This window comes from Eumetopias jubatus, unplaced genomic scaffold (genome assembly GCF_037043125.1).
Source record: "Eumetopias jubatus isolate StellerSeaLion01/CBP00866 unplaced genomic scaffold, mEumJub1_p1.0 scaffold_15, whole genome shotgun sequence".
NCBI classification, from domain to species: Eukaryota; Metazoa; Chordata; class Mammalia; order Carnivora; family Otariidae; genus Eumetopias; species Eumetopias jubatus.
Window position 1 is genome coordinate 18,895,533 of NW_028274821.1, and position 21,368 is coordinate 18,916,900.

General features: G+C 36.9%; 1 protein-coding gene across 2 annotated transcripts in view; it reads left to right on the plus strand.

Moving 5' to 3' along the window:
- The window catches only part of VPS13A (vacuolar protein sorting 13 homolog A), a 266,873-nt gene that overhangs the window by 82,650 nt on the left and 162,855 nt on the right, over positions 1–21,368 (plus strand). For both annotated transcript variants that reach the window (XM_028090366.2, XM_028090367.2), the window contains exons 20-22: positions 8,925–9,061; positions 10,766–10,898; positions 13,347–13,464. In XM_028090366.2, the coding sequence (XP_027946167.1) occupies positions 8,925–9,061; positions 10,766–10,898; positions 13,347–13,464 (388 nt within the window). The remainder of the gene's footprint in view (positions 1–8,924; positions 9,062–10,765; positions 10,899–13,346; positions 13,465–21,368) is intronic.

The window sequence follows — 21,368 nt, forward strand, 5'->3', positions numbered from 1 at the left end:
GGTTCGTTGATCTGATCTCCTCGTTTCTGGTTTCTAATTTATTGATACCTGCTCTAATCTTAATTATCTCTCTTCTAATGCATGGCTTAGGCATCGTTTGTTGCTTTTCTCTAGTTCATTAAGGTGTAGAGTTGGTGAATTCGTGATTTTTCTTTTTTTTTGAGTAAGGCTTGGATGCCTATGTATTTCCCCCTTAGGATTGCCTTTGCAGTATCCCATAGGTTTTGGACCGATGTGTTTTCATTCTTATTGGTTTCCATGAATTGTTTAAGTTCTTCCTTGTTTTCCTGGTTGACCCTAACGTCCTTGAGCAGAGTGGTCTTTAGCTTCCAAGTGTTTGAATTTCTGCCAAATTTTTTCTTGTGATTGAGTTCCAGTTTTAAAGCATTGTGGTCTGAGAATATGCAGGGAATAATCTAAATCTTTTGGTATCAGTTGAGACCTGATTTGTGACCCAGTATGTGGTCTATTCTGGAGAAAGTTCCATGTGCGCTTGAGAGGAATGAGTATTCTGTTGTTTTAGGGTGGAATGTCTGTATATATCTATAAGGTCCATCTGGTCCAGGGTGTCATTCAAAGCTCTTGTTTCTTTGTTGATTTTCTGCTTAGATGATCTGTCTCTTGCTGAGAGTGGAGTATTGAGGTTTCCTACAATTAACGTATTGTTATCAATATGACTATTTTGGTTAACAGTTGGTTTTTGTAGATGGCTTCTCCCATGTTGGAGGCATATATATTTACCATTGTTAGATCTTCTTGCTGGATAGACCCTTTGAGAATGATATAGTATCCTTTTGTGTCTCTAACTACAGTCTTTAGTTTTAAATCTAATTTGTCTAAGATAAGAATTGCTACCCCAGCTTTCTTTTGAGGTCTGCCGGCATGGAAGATGGATCTCCATCCCTTCACTTTCAGTCTGGATGTATCTTTAGGCTCAAAATGAGTCTCTTGTAGACAGCATATGGATGGGTCCTTTTTTATCCAGTCTGCAACCCTGTGACATATTATGGGAGCATTTAGGCCGTTCACGTTGAGAGTGATTATCGAAAGATATGCATTTATTGTTATCATGTTGCCTGTGAAGACCTTGTTTTTATAGATTGTCCCTGTAAATTTCTGTTGTATATCACTCTTGGGGTCTTTCTCCTTTTATAGAACCCCCCTTAATATTTTTTGCAGGGCCTGCTTAGTGGTCACACATTATTTCAGTTTCTGCCAGTGTTGGAAGCTCTGCATCTCTCCATCCATTCTAAATGACAGCCTTGCCAGATAAAGTATTCTTGGCTGCATGTTATTCTTGTTTAGTACCCTGAATATGTCTTCCCAGGCCTTTCTGGCTTGCCAGGTCTTTGTGGATAGGTCTGACTTTATTCTGATGTTCCTCCCTCTGTACGTAAGGAATGTCTTCCCCCTAACTGCCCTTAAGATGGTTTCCTTGGTTCTAAGATTTGTGAGTTTTACTATTACATGCCGGGGTGTTGGTCTGTTTTCTTTGATCTTAGGTGGTGTCCTCTCTGCCTCTAGGATACGAATGTTTGTTTCATTCCCCAGATTAGGAAAGTTCTCAGCTACAATTTGATTAAATATATCTTCTAGTCCTCTCTCTCTCCACCCTCTCAGGGATTCCAATAATTCTGACATTGGAACATTTCATAGTGTCACTTATTTCTCTGATTCTGTTTTCATGGATTTTGAGTTGTTTTTCTCTGGCCGCCTCTTTTCCCTTTTTATCTATTAAATGGTCTTCCAGGTCACTAATTCGTTCTTCTGCATTGCTTAACTTAGCTGTTAGATTATCTAGGTTAGATTGGATCTCATTGATAGCATTTTTAAGTTTACCAATTCAACTTTCATTTCTGCCCTTAGAGATCTATGTTGCCTTGAATTGATTTCTCCATTCTTGCTGTTGTCTTCACAATTGCTAGCCTGAATTCCATCTCTGACATCTTGGTTAGATCTTCCATTTCTTTTTTTGAAACAGCTTCAGAAGAATAGGTATCAATTCTTTAAATGTTTGGTAGAATTCCTTTGGGAAGCCATGCAGCCCCAGGCTCTTGTTTGTTGGGAGACTTTGATTACTGCTTCAATTTTCTTGCTGATTATGGGTCTGTTCAGATTTTCTATTTCTTCCTAAATCAGTTTTGGTAGTTTATAGGTCTCTAGGAATGCATGTTTTTCTTCCAGATTGCCTCATTTGTTGGCATATAGTTGCTTATAATATGTTCTTATAATTATTTGTATTTCTTAGGTGTTGGTTGTGATCTCCCCTCTTTCAATCATGATGTTATTTGTTTGAGTCCTTTCTCTTTGAGAAGTCTGGCCAGGGGTTTATCAATCTTACTGTTTCTTTCAGAGAACCAGCTCCTAGTTTCGTTGATCTGTTCTACTGTTCTTTGGTTTCTATTTCATTGATTTCTCCTCTAATCTTTATTAATTCTCTTCTCCTGCTGGGTTTAGGCTTTCTTTACTTTTCTTTACTTTTTTTTACTTTTTACTTCTTTACTGTTCTTTCTCCAGCTCCTTTAGGCGTAGGGTTAGGCTGTGTATTTGAGACCTTTCTAGTTCTCATAGAACTAGAATAAAGTATTCCTATATACTTAGAATATATACTTCCCTCTTAGGATCGCTTTTGCTGCATCCCAGAGGTTTTGATCATTTGTGTTTTCAGTTTCATTTGTTCTCATGAAGTTTTAAAATTCTTTAATTTCCCGGTTGACCCATTCGTTCTTTAGTAGGATGTTCTTTAGCCTCCATGTATTTAAGTTTTTTTCAAATTTCCTCTTGTGATTGAGTTCAGGTTTCAAACTATTGTGGTCTGAAAATATGCAGCGAATGATCGTAGTCTTTTGGTACCAGTTGAGACCGATTTGTGAACCAGTGTGTGATCTTATGTGGAGAGTGTTCCATGTGCACTTGAGAAGAATGTGTATTCTTTTGCTTTAGAATGGAATGTCCTGAATATATCTCTGAAGTCCATCTGGTCCAGTGTGTCATTCAAAGCCTTTGTTTCCTTGTTGATTTTCTGCTTAGATGATCTGTCCATTGCCGTGAGTGGGGTGTTAATGTCCCCTACTAAAATTGTATTATTATCAATATGTTTCTTTACTTATGTTATTAATTGGCTTCTATAATTGGCTGCTCCTATGTTAGAGTCATAAACATTTACAACATTTATTAGATCTTGTTGTATAGACCCTTTAATTATGATGTAGTTTATCTCTTATTGCAGTCTTTGGTTTAAAATCTAATTTATTTGGTATAAGGATTGTCATTCCAGCTTTCTTTTGATGTCCATTAGTGTGATAAATGGTTTTCCATCCCCTCACTTTTAATCTGAAGTGTCTTTGAGTCTAAAATGAGTCTCTTGCAGACATATCAATGGGTCTTGCTTTTTTATCCAATCTGATACCCTGTCTTTTGATTGGGGCATTTAGCCCATTGACATTCAGTGTAACTATTGAAAGATGTGAATTTAGTGCCATTGTATTACCTGTAAAGTGACTTTCTGTATATTGTCTCTGTTCCTTTCTGGTTTGTGTTACTTTTTGGCTCTCTCTTCGCTGAAAGGATCCCTTTTAATATTTCTTGTAGGGCTGTTTTGGTGATCACAAATTCTTTTAGTTGGTTTGTCCTGAAAGCTTTTTATCACTTCTTCTATCTTGAATGATAGCCTAGCTGGATAAAGTATTCTTGGCTGCATATTTTTCTCATTTAACACCCTGAATATATCATGCCAGTCCTTTCTGGCCTGCCAGGTCTCTGTGGATAGGTCTCCTGCGATTTTATGTTTGTAAACTTGTAGGTTATAGATCTCTTGTCTGCAGCTGCTTTCAGCATTTTCTCTTTGTCTCTTAGATTTGCAAATTTCATTATTATATGTCAGGGTGTTGACCTATTTTTATTGATTTTTGAGGGAGCTTCTCTGTGCCACCTGGACTGGGATTCATATTTCTTTCTCTAGATTAGGTATGTTCTCTGGTATAATTTCCTCCAATATATCTACTACCCTGCTCTCTCTTTCCTCTTCTGAGATGCCAATTATTCTAATATTGTTTCACTTTATGGTATCACTTATCTCTCAGATATTCCCCTTGTGGTCCAGTAATTGTTTAACTCTTTTTGTCAGCTTCTTTGTTCTCTATCATTTGGTCTTCTAGATCACTAATTCTGTCTTCTGCCTCATTTATCCTAGCATTTAGAATCTGCATATTTTTATTGCATCTCATTAATAGCCTTTTTGATTTCAACTTAATTAGATTTTAGTTCTTTTATTTCTCCAGAAGGGGATTCTCCAGTGTCTTCTATGCTTTTTTTCAAGTCCAGCTAGTGTTTTTATAATTGTTATTCTGGACTCTAGTTCTGACATCTTTCTTTATGTCCATACTGATTAGCTCCCTGGCAGTCATTACTGCCTTTTGTTCTCTTTTTTGAATTGAGCTTTTCCCATCTTGTCATTCTGTCCAGAGAAGAATAGATGAACAAGAGAACAAAATACTAAAATGGCAACAGTGATCTCAGAGAAATATATACTAATCAAATGGAAAGAGAGCTGAAACCAGAAGAAAGAAAGGAAGGAAAAAAGAATATAATCAGACAGGTTTGCAAAATAGAGCAATACACCGGATCCTGTGTGCATTTTGGTCTGTTTGTTAGAAAACTAGATCTCAAAATTGTAAAGAAAGACAAACTTAAATAGGTACAAAAGTAAAATTGAATAGAACGAAAGGATAGAATGTAACTGTGAAAATGAAAATTAAAAGGTAAGCAGAAACGAGAAAAAATATCATCAACAAAAAAAGAAGGGATATAAACAGGTGAATGGAACAGAGCAATACACTATATCCTGAGTGTATTTTGGTTAGTTTGTTATAAGAAAGTACATCTCAAAATTGTAAAGAAAAATTTATATATACATATATATATGTATATATCAAAATAAAATTAAATAGATTGAAAGGATAAATTGTAAACTGTAAAAATGAAAAGTAAAAAAGACTTCTAACAAAACGAAACAATACCAAAAAGAAACAATAAAAAAAAAATATGATCAGACAAGTGAATAGAACAGAGCTATACACTAGATTTGGGGTGTATTTTGCTCTGTTAGAAGTCACTGCATCCCAAAAGTGTAAGGAAGAAAAATACATATACACAAAATAAAATTAAATACAAAGAAGGGATAAAATGTAACTGTAAAAATGAAAATTGAAAAAGATTTTTTTAAGATTTATTTATCAGAGTGTGTGCAGGCACACACAGAAGCAGGAGGAGAGGCAGGCAGAGGGAGAAGCAGGCTCCATGCCAAGCAAGCAGCCCCATGTGGGACTTGATCCCAGGTTCCTGGGATCATGACCTGAGCCAAAGCCAGATGCCCAACTGACTGAGCTACCCAGGCGTCTCTTTTATAAAAAGATTTTTTAAAAAGTTGATAAAAGAAGAAATTTGTTGAAAAAGGAAAGAGAAAAAAATTAAAAAAAAATTAGAACTGAAAGACTAAAGAATCATGGGGAAAAAAGCCATGAGTTCTGTGTTCTGTATTCTCCTAGCTCTGGAGTTGTGCAGTTCTCATCTCTCTCTACCCCTGTGGATCTTCTGGGGTAGGGGCCTGTTGCTTTGATTCTCCAGTGTATTTTCCCTAGGTGGAATTGCACTGCCCTTGCCAGGGGGCCAGGCTAAGTAATCTGCTCTGGGTTGCTATATGTGGCTTATGTTCCCTGAAGGCTTTCCTCACAGCTTTAGAGGATGAGACTGAAAACATGAGTTTGGGGCCCCACTCTTCACTGACCCCTCAGAGAAAAGCAGTCACTCACTCCTGTCTCCCTGGTCTCCGGCTGCATTCCATGCTCACCCAGCTTGTGACCAAATATTTTTGTCACAGGTACTCCACCCCGTTTTGAGTCTCCAAACTCTACAGACTCCTGCAGCACTCTCCCACACTGATCCTCTTGGTGGAGGAAGGGGGTTCTCCCCGGTTCTGCCGTTTGTTGTGCCCCTGCTTGGACAGCAGTAGCCTGACAGTGCCATGGTTCGGTTTATGGCATCCCTGGCAGCTCTGATGCCTGGGAGCTCTGCCGCACTCAGGCACCCCCGGTCTTCCTGTGACCCTGAGGGTCCTGAGACCACCCTGTCCTACCTAGGATTCCGCTTCTGCTTCACTGCCTGAGCCAGCTTACGGAGGCTCCCCCACTCCTTGGTTTATCTCCCCACATATTGCCTCGGATTCACTTCTCCACACTTCCTGCCTTGCAGAAAGTGGTCGATTTTCTATTTGTAGAGTTGCAGCTATTCTTTTCTTAGATCTCCAGTTAGAGATCTCCAGTTCATAATAATCTGATAGCTATCTAGTTGAATTCCTGGGACCAGATGAAACTAAGGTCTCTTAGTCTTCCGCCATCTTGGACTCCTCCCCAGATGTTAAATATTTTAAGAAGTGGAAGTCTTTAGTATTTTCCTTCTAAAGTTAACAGACCGATCTATTTGAAGTCTGTTCTTCTACCTCCTGTTTTCTTCTGTGCACAAATAATATTAGTTATTAGAAGAATACAATGTTAATATTTTGAAAAAGTGGGGTGCTGCTGTTTTTAATTTAATTTAAAAAATTCAATAATACATTTTTAATATTTTTCCAGAAAGCTAAAATGTACCAATTTGGGAAGAGACTCATCTCTTACATAGCTTTATCTTTTTTGGTTCTTTTCTTCATTTAGTCTTTCCTTCCATCTTTTCTTTTACTTTTTTTTTTTTTCTATGTTAGCCTCTATTATCCTCTTCCTCTATAACTGATTTCTTTCTTATATTTTCTTCATTCTTGGGAGTGAAGTTTTCAGATCTTTTCTTCTTTGTCAAGTAGGGGTATCAGCTTCTAGAACATACACATGTAGTTAGTTACCCTTGTCAAATGTGGTTGTTTTGACAAATGTGATTATTTATGAAAACCCTTCATTTGAAAAATAAGGCTCTCTAATAGGATCATAGTTATTCATTTCTTTCAGTGACCTCATTTATTCACTCAGTCAAATATTTATCGAGTCTCTATTGGACACTGTGCTAAGTTTTGGAGAGCAAAGTAGTGATAAAAACAGATGTAGTTTTAGGCCTTTGATGGATCTTATCATCTTAAGATAGGACAGACTTAGGACTAAGTGTTATCCACTTAAATTTAAAATTCACTTAAAAAGCAATTTTAAAGAACCCAGGAAGAGTAGCTGTAAGAAGTACCCACTGCCATCACACAGACATCGCACCCCTGGCAAGATATCCTTGTCTTCCCCAAGGACTGAGTTTCATGCCGTGTTGGGGAAAGTGCCTGGAAACTTGCTCTCTGAAACTTACTGGAACTTACCCTCTGATGTGATGGGGAAGCTCTTCATGGGAGAGTGTCTCCCTGAATGCGTTCTGCTGTGAAACTGACTGAAGGGGGTTTTTAGGGAAAGGATGGCTGTTGGATGCTGTTGGTACTTGTGCACAGCATGCATTTGGTTTTGGGGGAAGTCACACCACTGTAGGATATTGCTGAGTGAGCACACTGACACCAGGAAGCAACATCTTTTCTTCCTGCAGTGTCTCCCCAGGGTTTCCTATCTCCTTCAGTATTAATTTGCAACAGAAAAGGATTGAAAAGGTTCAGATCTACATTGACAAGGCAGACACATGAGTGAATTTGGAGCTGATGGGGGAAACAAACTGCTAACGGACTCAGATGCTCTGAAGGAAATGAGAATAATGGGTATCTCCATATAGTTTTGGTGACAGGATCAGAGAATAGCTCTTGGAAAAAGTAACATTAAGACCAGATGTGTGTGTAGGACCCACCCAGCTGAAGAGTATAAAGAAGAATCTTCAAAGCAATGGTAAACTGTGAGTGTCCCAGCCTGGGACAGAATTGGGTGATTTTGGCAGCTACAGAAGGCTAGGTTGGTTCTAATGTAGTAAGTGAGGGGGAGTGGAATGATGTTAAAAAGGCAGGCATAGTGTTGGTAAAATAAGACTTTGAAAGTCATATTAAACAATTAGGATTTTGTTCTTAGTGCAGTGGGAAGTAGAAGAGAGACAGAGTAGACTTAAATCCAAACCCAATTATTCAACGTCCCCCTCTTCCATTAAGAAACAAACTAGACAGATCAGTGTCTCCTGGCATCCAGGAAGCTCTCGTTGAAAGTAAGGCCTAAGGTAAGGCTTTCAGGAGTACAGGACTTGGATTTGTAGAGTCAGGAATACATGACACAAATTATTTTATTTTTTTTAAATTTTTTAAGATTTTATTTTATTTCTTTGACAGAGACATAGCAAGAGCAGGAACACAAGCTGGGGGAGGGGCAGAGGCAGAGGGAGCAGCAGGCTTCCCGTGGAGCAGGGAGCTCCATGCGGGGCTCCATCCCAGGACCCCGGGATCATGAGTTGAAGGCAGTCACTTAACGAATGAGCCACCCAGGCGCCCCGAGACAGATTATTTTGATTGAGGAAGTCTTACAGTGGAGATGGAAATGAAGATAGAAAAGTGCTTACTGGTGAGACTGAGAATCTTGAATGCCAGATTGTCCTTTCTGGCTGCTGTTTGGGACTCTCCTACCTGTCATACCATACAAATTAACTTAAGTAAAACCATGTTGTCTGTGTTTGAATACAGATCATTTGGGGGGAAAAATTAACAACTGTGCTTTGAGTCAGTTCTGTACTTAAGTTTCAAGCTTATTGAATGTTTCATAGAACTTGATTTTTTAGATATGTATGTCCCGGTTTTACCCAAATTGAGTTTGTGGGTTAGAAACATTTCTTTGAGGAACCATTACAATTTTGTACTCAGTTATATTGAATTAGGAGTGTACACAGACATTGATTAACAAATTACATGATGTTGAAAATATTTTCTCAAGTTATTTTTAAAATTAATGCATCACATTATTTTCAATTTAAATTTTCTGCAGGTCTACTGTATATTATTGAAACACAGAAAGTTCTCGATCTCAAAATTAATTTGAAGGCTTCGTATGTTATTATCCCACAAGGTGGAATTTTTAGCCCTACATCAAATCTACTACTTTTGGATCTTGGTCATCTAAAGGTATATACTAACATTTGCCCTATATTATGATATTTAAAGGTGTTTCTCTGTTTAAGATGCATTTTGTTTTTTAAACAGTTTGATTTGCTATTGTGATTATTAGCTTTATGGTATACCGATTGTAGGATTTGAAAATTCTTTCTTTCTAGTAAATAATATTAAGTTTCATTTAACCAGGTAGTTTTTCTACATTTCTGATACCAAAATGATCATTTTTAACTCTGCAGGTTAGGGGTGAACCTAGAAATTATATTTATAGAATTTGAGAGTATTGTTTGAGGAGATTATTTCCTTTTCAGTGTAAAATTACTACTTGACTAAAATCAAATGGTGGGGGATTCTGGAAATAATCAAATCTTCATCCTTCTGAAATTTTTTGTGTATATAACTATAGATACTGACATTTTAATATCTGTTAAGTAAACATAACTTGAGAGACAATCTGATTGAATTTACCTAAGCATTTCCCTTTCCATCCAATTATGTACATTTTTCTTCCTCAGTTTTGAGTAGAGAATCATTTTTTTCTATTTCTAGATCTGCACAGTTTTATGTGGTACCACTGGCTACATGTGTTTATACTGATTAAAATTAACATATAAAATTAGTTCTTTAATCACATTAGTCACATTCAAGAATTTAATGGTCATAAGTGCCTTGGGGCTGCCATTTCAGCACAGAGAAACAGTGCCATCCTTGTAGAAAGTTCTGTGGGACTGCTCTAGATCGTTAAATGTATATTCAATAGCTATAAGAATTTTAAAGATCCAAGAAGGATAGGTTATATTGGAAAGCTTTTCTAGCTACCTAACAAATATGTGCCTTTCCTTGATATTGACATTATTCTTTATTCTTTGTTTTTACTCTTCAGTTCATAATTACATAAACGCTTGCTGGACTTAGGTTTATAATAAAATTTATACAGTTATTCATATTTGACTATAGAATTGTTTCAAGGGCAGTGTGGTTTGGTAGCAGTAGCATAACGTCACGGATAAGGTATCTATCTAGTTTTGTGACCTTAGGCAATTTGTTTAACCTTTTATCTAACATTCATTACCCTTCAGAGATAATCAGTTTTGACAATCTGCTGCACGTGAGCTATATGAAATAGAAGTGAAAATGTTAAGGCATGTGCATGCATGCACACACACACACACACGAATGAGTAAGATCTTTATATACTGTGGTGGAGTGATTGATCTCCAGGATGTTTAAGTGAAAAAAGTAGTATGTATAGTATGCCTGTATAGTATGCCACGAAGGAGATGGCACAAATATAACTTCTGTGAGGTTGTCTAAATGGCGGAGTTGGGACTACACCTTAGCTATCCTAATATTAATTCTGGATTATTCTTCTTATAAAACTATCAAAATACCTGTCATCATGACATAGAAATATTTTGTAGGTTCTGTTTGTCTCTTATCAGATAAAAAAGGTTCAAATGTATTGTTCTCCAGGGCTGGCTTGGTTTCACTCTTTTAATTACGTAATTGAGAAATATAACTTAGTGTGTAAAAATTCAGTTTGTCCCTGGTCTTCTCATTATACATGTTATGGATAAAGACGTTTCTGTTAGCCTTACATGTCAGCTTGTGAGTCTGTCTTCTATTAAGTTTTTGTGTTAGAGTCTTAAAAGATAAAAATTTATATTTTTATTTTGAAGTATTTTGCATCATCTAAACTGTTAAAATTAACTTAAGGTGACAAGTAAAAGTCGTTCAGAATTGCCAGATATGAAACCAGGTGGGGCCAGACTTGAAGAGATCATGCATAGAGCTTATGATTCCTTTGATGTTCAGCTTACAAGCATACAGCTGCTTTACAGCACAGTTGGTAAGTATATAATGCATTCTTTATTGATTCATGTTGCTGAAATGATTAGCTAGGTTTTTAGACAGTTTCTCTGAAGACCTTCATCCCAAATATATTAAAACTTTTATATTTTTGGGACACCTGGGTGGCTCAGTTGGTTAAGCATCTGCCTTCAGCTCAGGTCATGATCTCAGGGTTCTGGGATTGAGTCCTGTGTTGGGCTCCTTGCTCGGTGGGGAGTCTACTTCTCCCTCAGCTCCTCCCCCTTCCTCTCCCTATTCTCTTTCTCGTTCTCACATAAATAAGTAAAATCTTTATTTATTTTTTTTAAAGATTTTATTTATTTATTTGAGAGAGAGAGAGAATGAGAGATAGAAAGCATGAGAGGGAAGAGGGTCAGAGGGAGAAGCAGACTCCCTGCTGAGCAGGGAGCCCGATGCGGGACTCGATCCCGGGACTCCAGGATCATGACCTGAGCCGAAGGCAGTCGCTTAACCAACTGAGCCACCCAGGCGCCCAATAAGTAAAATCTTTAAAAGAAAAAACTTATATTTTTGAATTAGAAGTAATAGTAGGTAGTGTCTAGGAGCAATATCTCAGATATTTGATTTTACTGCTCCAGAGATTTTGTCAGTGTCTGGAGACATTTTTGATTGTCACAGGTGAGGAGTAGGGGCATTACTAGCATCTAGTGAGTGGAAGTCAGGGATGCTGCTAAACGTCATACAATGTAGAGGAGAGCCACCTCACAACACTTATTTGGCCCAAATATCAGTGGTGCTGAAATTGAGATATCCTTTGGACAAGATTGGAAAACATTGGCACATATTTAAAATATTTGTTTTATACATGATAATCAGAAGAGGCTGCTCACAGCCAGAGGCATTCCATCCTGGGGCCTCTGACCCTCTAGGCCATAAACAGCCACACAAAGACCAAGGAAGATGTTAGGAGGATTGAGGAGGGTATCACAGGCATACTTTTACCCCATTCACTTTTGATGGAGTCTCTGATTCAGATCTAGTTTTTCGATGAAGTAAACAGAGCCAGAAATTGACTTGTCAGGAGCCAAAGTAGATAGAGATTTGAGACTAGTTGAGTCCTCTTTCTGCTGTGTCATACTGTTTCTGAATCCCTGGTGTGTTAGTAAACATAAACATTTAGATAATTCAATAGCGTTGGATTGGTGGATGTTTTAGAGATCTGTGTATATGGTCAAATTTTAATTATCTGAGCTAACCAATAAAAAACAATGAGAACCCAAAGTAATGGTTATTAAAAGTGTTAAATTATATATTTCTGGGACATTTTTATTTTCTTTATATCTGTTTTAGGATAATAAACTTGATTTCTGTTTTTATCTTATTCTAGTTGGTGTAGGAGAAGCCCAGAAGTGTAGTGGGTGGCAAATAATAAATGATTTATAGAAAACCCATAATTTTTTTTTCAAGGAATAAATAACAGTATTGTGGTATGTTTGGTACATTTTGGTCATTATTTTTGAAGTCCATAAAGTATACTTAATATTTAAGATATTGAGATGCTTTGTGAAGAAAAATTTAAAAGTATTCCATTATTGTCTGAAAATTATTGAAATTCCTTAGAATTGTTTTTATAAGTGTTAACTGTTCTTAAATAATTGAATCTTTTTTAGAGCAATGTATTTTTGACATTGGGGTTACTTTAGGTAATTGTCATAAACTCTCTTGATAAATACTGAGAATAGAAGGAAATATTTCATTAATCCTGATACTGTTAGAATTTTGAAAATTGTAGTAGAGTTCATTTTACTACCTTTTTCTGCATCTAATCTTTCTTTGGCTTGGTCTTCCTTGATTGAAGACTTCTTACTCAGAATTATTAGGCTCAAATGAGGTGTAATGTATATGAAGATGCATTGTATCACACAAATTTTATGTTAGCAGATCTGCATGTAAATTTCAGCTTGTACCAGACACTAGCCCTTTGATCATAAGCAAATTAAAAGTTCCTGAGTTTCAGTTTTCTAAAATGAGATGATTAAACACCATTGTGAGAACTAGAATTTAAATATTGCCTAGAACAATGCCTATTACAATTGGTAGCTTTTATTAATACAGAAGAACTGTGCTTTTATCTACTTTTTTCATTATTGCCTTAGAGCCATGTTGTTTTTTGGGTAAAGTATCTGCTGGGTGTAGTGTTGGTAAATGGATGCACAGTAGATTTGATTACACTGTGTCGTTGGTTTTTTAATAAGCCTTTTCTTATTGAAACAGAGTCTTTGAAGCAGCAAAAGGAGTGAAAGGGAAATGACTTTACCTGCTCATTGTGTGACCTGGGAAGATGGTATTAAGATTATCTAGATGTAGGAAGATTTTTCCATACCATGCAGTATATGACTACAAAGTATTAATAGTGATTTTAGGTCTAATGTGTTTTTCAAATTATATGGGTGCTAAATAAACATGTATTGTTTTCCATAATTAGGCGATGATTGGAGAGAAGCACGAAAACTCAATGTATCTACACAGCATATTTTGGTACCTATGCACTTCAATGTGGAGCTCTCTAAGGCCATGGTTTTCATGGATATAAGGATGCCCAAGTATGTATTGTCTCTCTCGTGAGATTGTAGATTTTCTAAGGAAATACCATATTTCACTGATTTTTTTTTTGTGGTAAAATATATGTAACATAAACTTTAAGTGTATAATTCAGTGGCATATTTTTAAGTGTATAATTCAGTGGCATCAATACATTCACATCCATCACCATCCATCTCCATAACTTTGTCATCTTCCCAAACTGAAACTGTACTCATAAAATAATTCCCCACTCCCCCAGCCCATGGCAATCATGATTGATTATGTTCTCTCTCTATAAATCTGGCTACTCTGGGTACCTTACATAAATGGAACCATGCAATGTTTGTCCTTCTGTGAGTTATTGTACATAGCATAATGCCTTCAAGGTTTATCCATATTGTAGCATATACCAGAAATTCATTTGTTTTTAAGGCTGAAAAATATTCCACTGCATATATTTAGATCACATTTTGTTTATCTCTTCATCTGTCAATGGACGTTTGGATCATTCCAATGAAATTTAGCTGGTGTAATAGTGCTGCCGTGAAGATTGATATACAAATATCTGTTCGAGTCCTTGCTCTAAATTTTTCTGTTTATATATTCAGAAGTGGAATTTTTGGATCATAAGATAATTTTAATTTTTTGACGAACTAGCCCTGCTTGTTTTCCATAGCAGCTGTACCATTATATTTCCATGAGCAGTGCGCGAGGGTTCCAATTTTTCCATCTCTTATTTTCTTATTTTTAAAAATAGTCCTCCCCGGGCGCCTGGGTGGCTCAGTTGGTTAAGCGACTGCCTTCGGCTCAGGTCATGATCCTGGAGTCCCTGGATCGAGTCCTGCATCGGGCTCCCTGCTCAGCAGGGAGTCTGCTTCTCCCTCTGACCCTCCCCCCATCTCATGTGCTTTCTCTCTCATTCTCTCTGTCTCTCAAATAAATAAATAAAATCTTTAAAAAAAAAATAAAATAAAAATAGTCCTCCCCAATACATATGAAGTAGTATGTAATTACAGTTTTCAATTGCATTTTCCTAATGATTACTGATGAGGTAATTTTCAGGTATTTACTGGCCGTTTACATATTTCTTTGGAGAAATATATATTTTCAGGTCCTTTGCCCATCTTTAGTTGGGATTTTTGTTAAGTTGCAGGAGATTTTTTGTTTTGTTTTTAAATATATTCTGCATGTTAACTCTATCAGATGATTTGCAAATATTTTCTCTCATTTTGTGGATTGCCTTATTTGTCACTCTTTTAATAGTGTCCTCTGATGCATAAAAGTTTTAAATATTAAGTCCAGTTTATGTGTTGCCTTTGCTTTTGGTGTTATATCCAAGAAATTATTTTCAAATTCAATTCAGACTTCTGTATCTTTTCCACAGGAGTTTTATACTTTCAGTTTTCATATTCAGTTTTTGATAGTTTTGGAATACGGTATAAGGTATGGACTCAGCTTTGTTCTTTTGTATGTGGATATCTGGTTTGCCCAGCACCATTTATTGAAAAGACTATCCTTTCTCCATTGAATAGTCTTAGAAGAAAGAGAGAGAGGGGCAGAAGGTATATTGGAGCAAATTATAGCAGAGAATTTCCCTAATTTGGGGAAGGAAACAGGCATTAAAATCCAGGAGGCACAGAGAAACCCCCTGAAAATCAATAAAAACAGGTCAACACCCTGACATCTAATAGTAAAACTTACGAGTCTCAGAGACAAAGAGAAAATCCTGAAAGCAGCTAGGGACAAGAGATCTGTAACCTACAATGGTAGAAACATTAGATGGGCAACAGAGACCTGGCAGGCCAGAAAGGACTGGCATGATCTATTCAGAGCACTAAATGAGAAAAATATGCAGCCAAGAATACTCTATCTAGCTAGGCTAGATATATCTATACACACACACACACATACATACATACATACATACATACATACATACATACATACATACCACATCTTCTTTATCCATTCATCTGTTTGCTAGAATTTTGTTGAGGATTTTTGCATCAGTGGTCATAAGGGATATTGGTCTATAGTTTTCTTGAAGTGTCTTTGTCTGGCTTTGGTATCAGAGTAATAATGACCTTAAAATGAGGTAGGAGGTGTTCCTTTCTCTGCTGGTGTTTCGAAAAATTTGAGAAGAATTTATTTTTTTTTTAAATGTTTGCTAGAATTCACTGCTGAAATCCTCTAATCATGGGCATTTCATTATTGGGAGATTTTTGACTACTGATTAAGTCTCAATACTAGTTATAGGTCTATCCAGGTTTTTTATTTCTTCACAGTTTAGAGTTTTGGTAGGTTTAGGTTTCTTGAAATTTGTCCATTTTATCTTGATTATCTAGTTTGTTGGTGTAAAATTGTTCATAGTGCTGTCTTACAGTCATTCTTATTTCAGTATATTTGGTAGTAATATTACTGCTTTCATTTCTGATTTTAGTTGTCTTTTCTCTTTTTATTTCTCATTCTACCTAAAAGTTCAACTCTGTTGATCTTTTTGAAGAACCACTTAGCAGTTTTGTTGAACTTCTTTTTTATTTCTCAGTTTTCTGTTTTGGTTCTCTTTGCTCTTTATTTCCTTACTTCTGCTGACTTTTGGTTTAGCTTGCTCTTTTTCTAGTTTCTTAAGGTGTAAAGTTCATCTGTCGATGGACATCTTGGCTCTTTCCATAGTTTGGCTATTGTGGACATTGCTGCTTTAAAGATTGGGGGCAAGTACCCTTTCGGATCACTACATTTGTATCTTTGGGGTAAATACCCAGTAGTGCAATTGCTGGATCATAACGGTAGCTCTATTTTCAACTTTTTGAGGAACCTTCATACTGTTTTCCAGAGTGGCTGAACCAGCTTGTATTTCCACGAACAGTGCAGAGGGTTCCCCTTTCTCCGCATCCCTGCCAACATCTGTCATTTCCTGACTTGTTAATTTTAGCCATTCTGACTGGTATGAGGTGGTATCTCCTTGAGGTTTTGATTTGGATTTCCCTGATGCCGAGTGATGTTGAGCACTTTTTCGTGTGTCTGTTGGCCATTTGGATGTCTTTGGAAAACTGGCTGTTCATGTCTTCTGCTCATTTCTTGATTGTATCATTTGTTCTTTGGGTGTTGAGTTTGATAAGTTCTTTATAGATTTTGGATACTAGCCCTTTATCTGATATGTCATTTGCAAATATCTTCTCCCATTCTCTTGGTTGTCTTTTGGTTTTGTTGACTGTTTCCTTTGCTGTGCAAGAGCTTTTTATCTTGATGAAGTCCCAATAGTTCATTTTTGCCCTTGCTTCCCTTGCCTTTGGTAATGTTTCTAGGAAGAAGTTTCTGCGGCTGAGGTCGAAGAGGTTGCTGCCTGTGTTCACCTGTGGATAGTATTTTGATAGGGATTGCATTGAATGTGTAGATTGCTCTAGGTAGCATCGACATCTTCACAATATTTCTTCTTCCAATCCATGAGCATGGAACATTTTTCCATTTCTTTGTGTCTTCCTCAATTTCTTTCATGAGTATTTTATAGTTTTCTGCATACAGATTCTTTGCCTCTTTGGTGAGATTTATTCCTTGGTATTTTAACGGTTTTGGGTGCAGTTGTAAATGGGGCCGACTCCTTAATTTCTCTTTCTTCTGTCTTACTGTTGGTGTATAGGAATGCCACTGATTTCTGTGCATTGATTTTATAGCCTGCCACTTTACTGAATTCCTGTTATAAGTTCTAGCAGTTTTGGAGTGGAGTCTTTTGGGTTTTCCACATAGAGTATCATATCATCTGCAAAGAGTGAGAGTTTGACTTCTTCTTTGCCAATTTGGATGCCTTTTATTTCTTTTTGTTGTCTAATTGCTGCTGTGGCTAGGACTTGTAGTACTATGTTAAATAGCAGTAGTGATAGTGGACATCCCTGCCATGTTCCTGACCATAGGGGGAAAGCTCTCAGTTTTTCCCCATTGAGAATGATATTTGCTGTGGGTTTTTCATAGATGGCTTTTATGATATTGAGGTATGTACCCTCTGTCCCTATACTCTGAAGAGTTTTGATCAAGAAAGGAAGCTGTACTTTGTCAAATGCTTTTTTTTTTGTCAAATGCTTTTTCTGCATCTATTGAGAGGATCATATGATTCTTGTTCTTTTATTAATGTATTGTATCACGTTGATTCATTTGCAGATGTTGAACCAAACTTGCAGCCCAGGGATTAATCCCAACTGGTCGTGGTGAATAATCCTTCTAATGTACTGTTGGATCCTATTGGCTAGTATTTTGGTGAGAATTTTTGCATCGATGTTCATCAGGGATATTGGTAATATTCCTTTTTGATGGGGTCTTTGGTTTGGGGATCAAGGTAATGATGACCTCATATTTATGAGTTTGGAAGTTTTCCTTCCATTTCTGTTTTTTGGAAGAGTTTCAGAAGAATAGGTATTCTTGAAATGTTTGGTAGAATTCCTCTGGGAAGCCATCTGGCCCTGGGCTTTTGTTTGTTGGTATATGTGCTGCCGAAGCGAGCACATGGGCTTTTGTTTGTTGGGAGATTATTGATGAGTGCTTCAATTTCCTCAGTGGTTATAGGTCTGTTCAGGTTTTCTATTTCTTCCTGGTTCAGTTTTGGTAGTTGATACATCTCTAGGAATGCATTCATTTCTTCCAGATTATCTTATTGCTGGCATATAGTTGCTCATAATATGTTCTTATAATTGTATTTCTTTGGTGTTGGTTGTGATCTCTCCTCTTTCATAATTTCATTTATTTGGGTCATTTTTCTTTTCTTTTTGATAAGTCTGGCTAGGGGTTAATCTTACTAATTCTTTCAGAGAACCAGCTCCTAGTTTCGTTGATCTGTTCTATTCTTTTGGTTTCTCTTTCATTGATTTCTGCTCTGATCTTTATTATTTCTCTTCTCCTGCTAGGTTTAGGCTTTCTTGGCTGTTTTTTCTCTAGCTCCTTTAGGTGTAGGGTTAGGTTGTGTATTTGAGACCTTTCTTGTTTCTTGAGAGAGGCTTGTATTGCTATATACTTTCCTCTCAGGACTGCCTTTGCTGCATCCCAAATATTTTGAACATTTTTTTTCATTTCCATTTGTTTCCATGAATTTTAAAAATTCTTCTTTAATTTCCTGGTTGACCCATTCATTCTTTAGTAGGATGCTCTTTAGCCTCCATGTATTTGAGTTCTTTCCGACTTTCTTCTTGTGACTGAGTTCTAGTTTCAAAACATTGTGGTCCGAAAATATGCAGGGAATGATCCTAGTCTTTTGGTACCACCTGGTTTGTGACCTAGGATGTGATCTATTCTGGAGAATATTCCATGGGCACTAGAGAACAATGTGTATTCTGTTGCTTTGGGTTGGAATTGTCTGAATACATCTGTCAAGTCCATTTGGTCTAGTGTGTCATTTAAAGTCTATTTCCTTGTTGATCTTTTGCTTAGATGATCTGTCCATTTCAGTCAGGGGGGTGTTAAAGTCCCCTACTATTATTGTATTGTCGTTGTGTTTGCTTTTTTATTGATTGGCTTATATAATTGGCTGCTCCCATGTTAGGGGCATAGATATTTACAATTGTTAGATATTCTTGTTGGATAGCCCCTTTAAGTAAGGATATGTGTCCTTCCTCATCTCTTATTATAGTTTTTGGTCTAAAATCTAATTTGATTTAAGGATTGCCACTGCAGCTTTCTCTTGGTGTCCATTAGCATGGTAAATGGTTTTCCACCTGCTCACTTTCAATCTGGGGGGTATCTTTGGGTCTAAAATGAGTCTCTTGCAGACAGCATATCAATGGGTCTTGTTTTTTTAATCCAGTCTGATAGCCTGTGTCTTTTGATTGGGGCATTTAGCCCATTTACATTCAGGGTAACTATGGAAAGATAGGAATTTAGTGCCATTGGATTGCCTGTAAGGTGACTGTTAACTGTATATTGTCTGTGTTCCTTTCTGGTCTATGTTACTTTTAGGCTCTCTCTTTGCATAGAGGACCCCTTTTGATATTTCTTGTAAGGCTGGTTTTGTGTTTGTGAATTCCTTTAGTTTTTGTTTGTCCTGGAAGCTTTTTATATCTCCTTCTATTTTCAGTGATAGCCTAGCTGGATATAGTATTCTTGGCTGCATATTTTTCTAATTTAGTGCTCTGAATAGATCATGCCAGTCCTTTCTGGCCTGCCAGGTCTCTGTTGCCCATCTAATGTTTCTACCATTATAGGTTACATATCTCTTCTCCCAAGCTGCTTTCAGGATTTTCTCTTTGTCTCTGAGACTCGTAAGTTTTACTATTAGATGTCGGGGCGTTGACCTGTTTTTATTGATTTTCAGGGGGTTTCTCTGTGCCTCCTGGATTTTAATGCCTGTTTCCTTCCCCAAATTAGGGACATTCTCTGCTATAATTTGCTCCAATATACCTTCTGCCCCTCTCTCTCTTTCTTCTTCTTCTGGGATCCCAATTATTCTAATATTTATTTGTCTTATGGTATCACTCATCTCTCGAATTCTGCCCTTGTGATCCAGTAGTTGTTTCTCTCTTTTTCTCAGCTTCTTTATTTTCCATCATTTGGTCTTCTATATCACTGATTCTCTCTTCTGCCTCATTTATCCTAGCAGTTAGAGCCTCCGTCTTTGATTGCTCCTCATTAATAGCCTTTTTGATTTCGACTTGGTTAGATTTTAGTTATTTTATTTCTCCAGAAAGGGTTTCTCTACTATCTTCCATGCTTTTTTTTCAAGCCCAGCTAGTATCTTTAAAATCGTCAATCTGAACTCTAGTTCCAACATCTTACTAATGTCCATATTGATTAGGTCCCTGGCTCTCGGTACTGCTTCTTGTCCTTTTTTTTGAGGTGATTATTTCCATCTTGTCATTTTGTCCAGAGGAGAATAGATGAATGCGAGAACAAAATGCTAACAGGGTAACAACGACCCCAGAAAAATATATACTAAACAAATCAGAAGAGCCCTGGAACTGGGGGAAAAGAAAGGGAAAGAAACAAAAAAGAAAAAATAGGAAAAAAAGTTAAAGAAAAAAAGAATATAATCAAATATGATCAGGCTGGTGAATAGATCATTGCCACACACTAGATTTTGGATGTATTTTGGTCTGTTAGAAGAAACTGCCTCCTAAATTTTAAAGAAAGAAAAGCTTATATACGTACAAAAGTAAGGGTAAATACGATAAAGGGATGGAATATGACTGTAAAGATGAAAATTATAAAAGATTTTATAAAAGTAATTGATAAGTTGGTTGAAAAATGAAAGAAGAGAAATTAAAAAAAGGGATAGAATGCTGTCAGGCAGGAGACTAGAACAAAGGCATACACTGGAGATTTAGGGTATGTTTTAGTTTGTTAGAAGAAACTGTATCCCAAAATTTTAAAGAGAGAACAACATATATGTATGTGTGTGTGTGTGTGTGTGTGTATATATATATATACTAAAAATAAGGTTACAGTGAAGGGATAGAATATGACTTTAAAAATGAAAAAAAAAGATTTTTAAAAAAGGCATTGATAAGATGTTGGTTGAAAAAGGGAATAAGAAAAATTTTAAAAAAAATTAAAAATATTAACTTTGACGGTCTAAGGAATCCGGGGGAAGAAGCCATGAATTCTATGTGCAGTATTCCCCTAGCGCTGGCATTCTGCCATTCTCGTTAATTGGTAAACTTGGTCTTGGCTGGTTGTTCTTGCTGATCTTCTGGGGGACGGTCCTGTTGCCGTGGTTCCCAAATGTCTTTGCTAGAGGCGGAATTGCCCTGCTCTTGCCGGTCTGGTTTAAGTAATGTGCTTGGGTTTGCTCTTGGGAGCTTTTCTTCCCTGCAAGCTTTCCATACAGCTCTGGAGGACCAGAGTGAAAATGGCAGCCTCCCAGTCTCCCCCCCGGAGGAGCCGAGAACTCGGGGCCCCACTTCTCAGTGCGCCCCCAGAGAAAAGCAGTCAGTCACTCCCGTCTCCC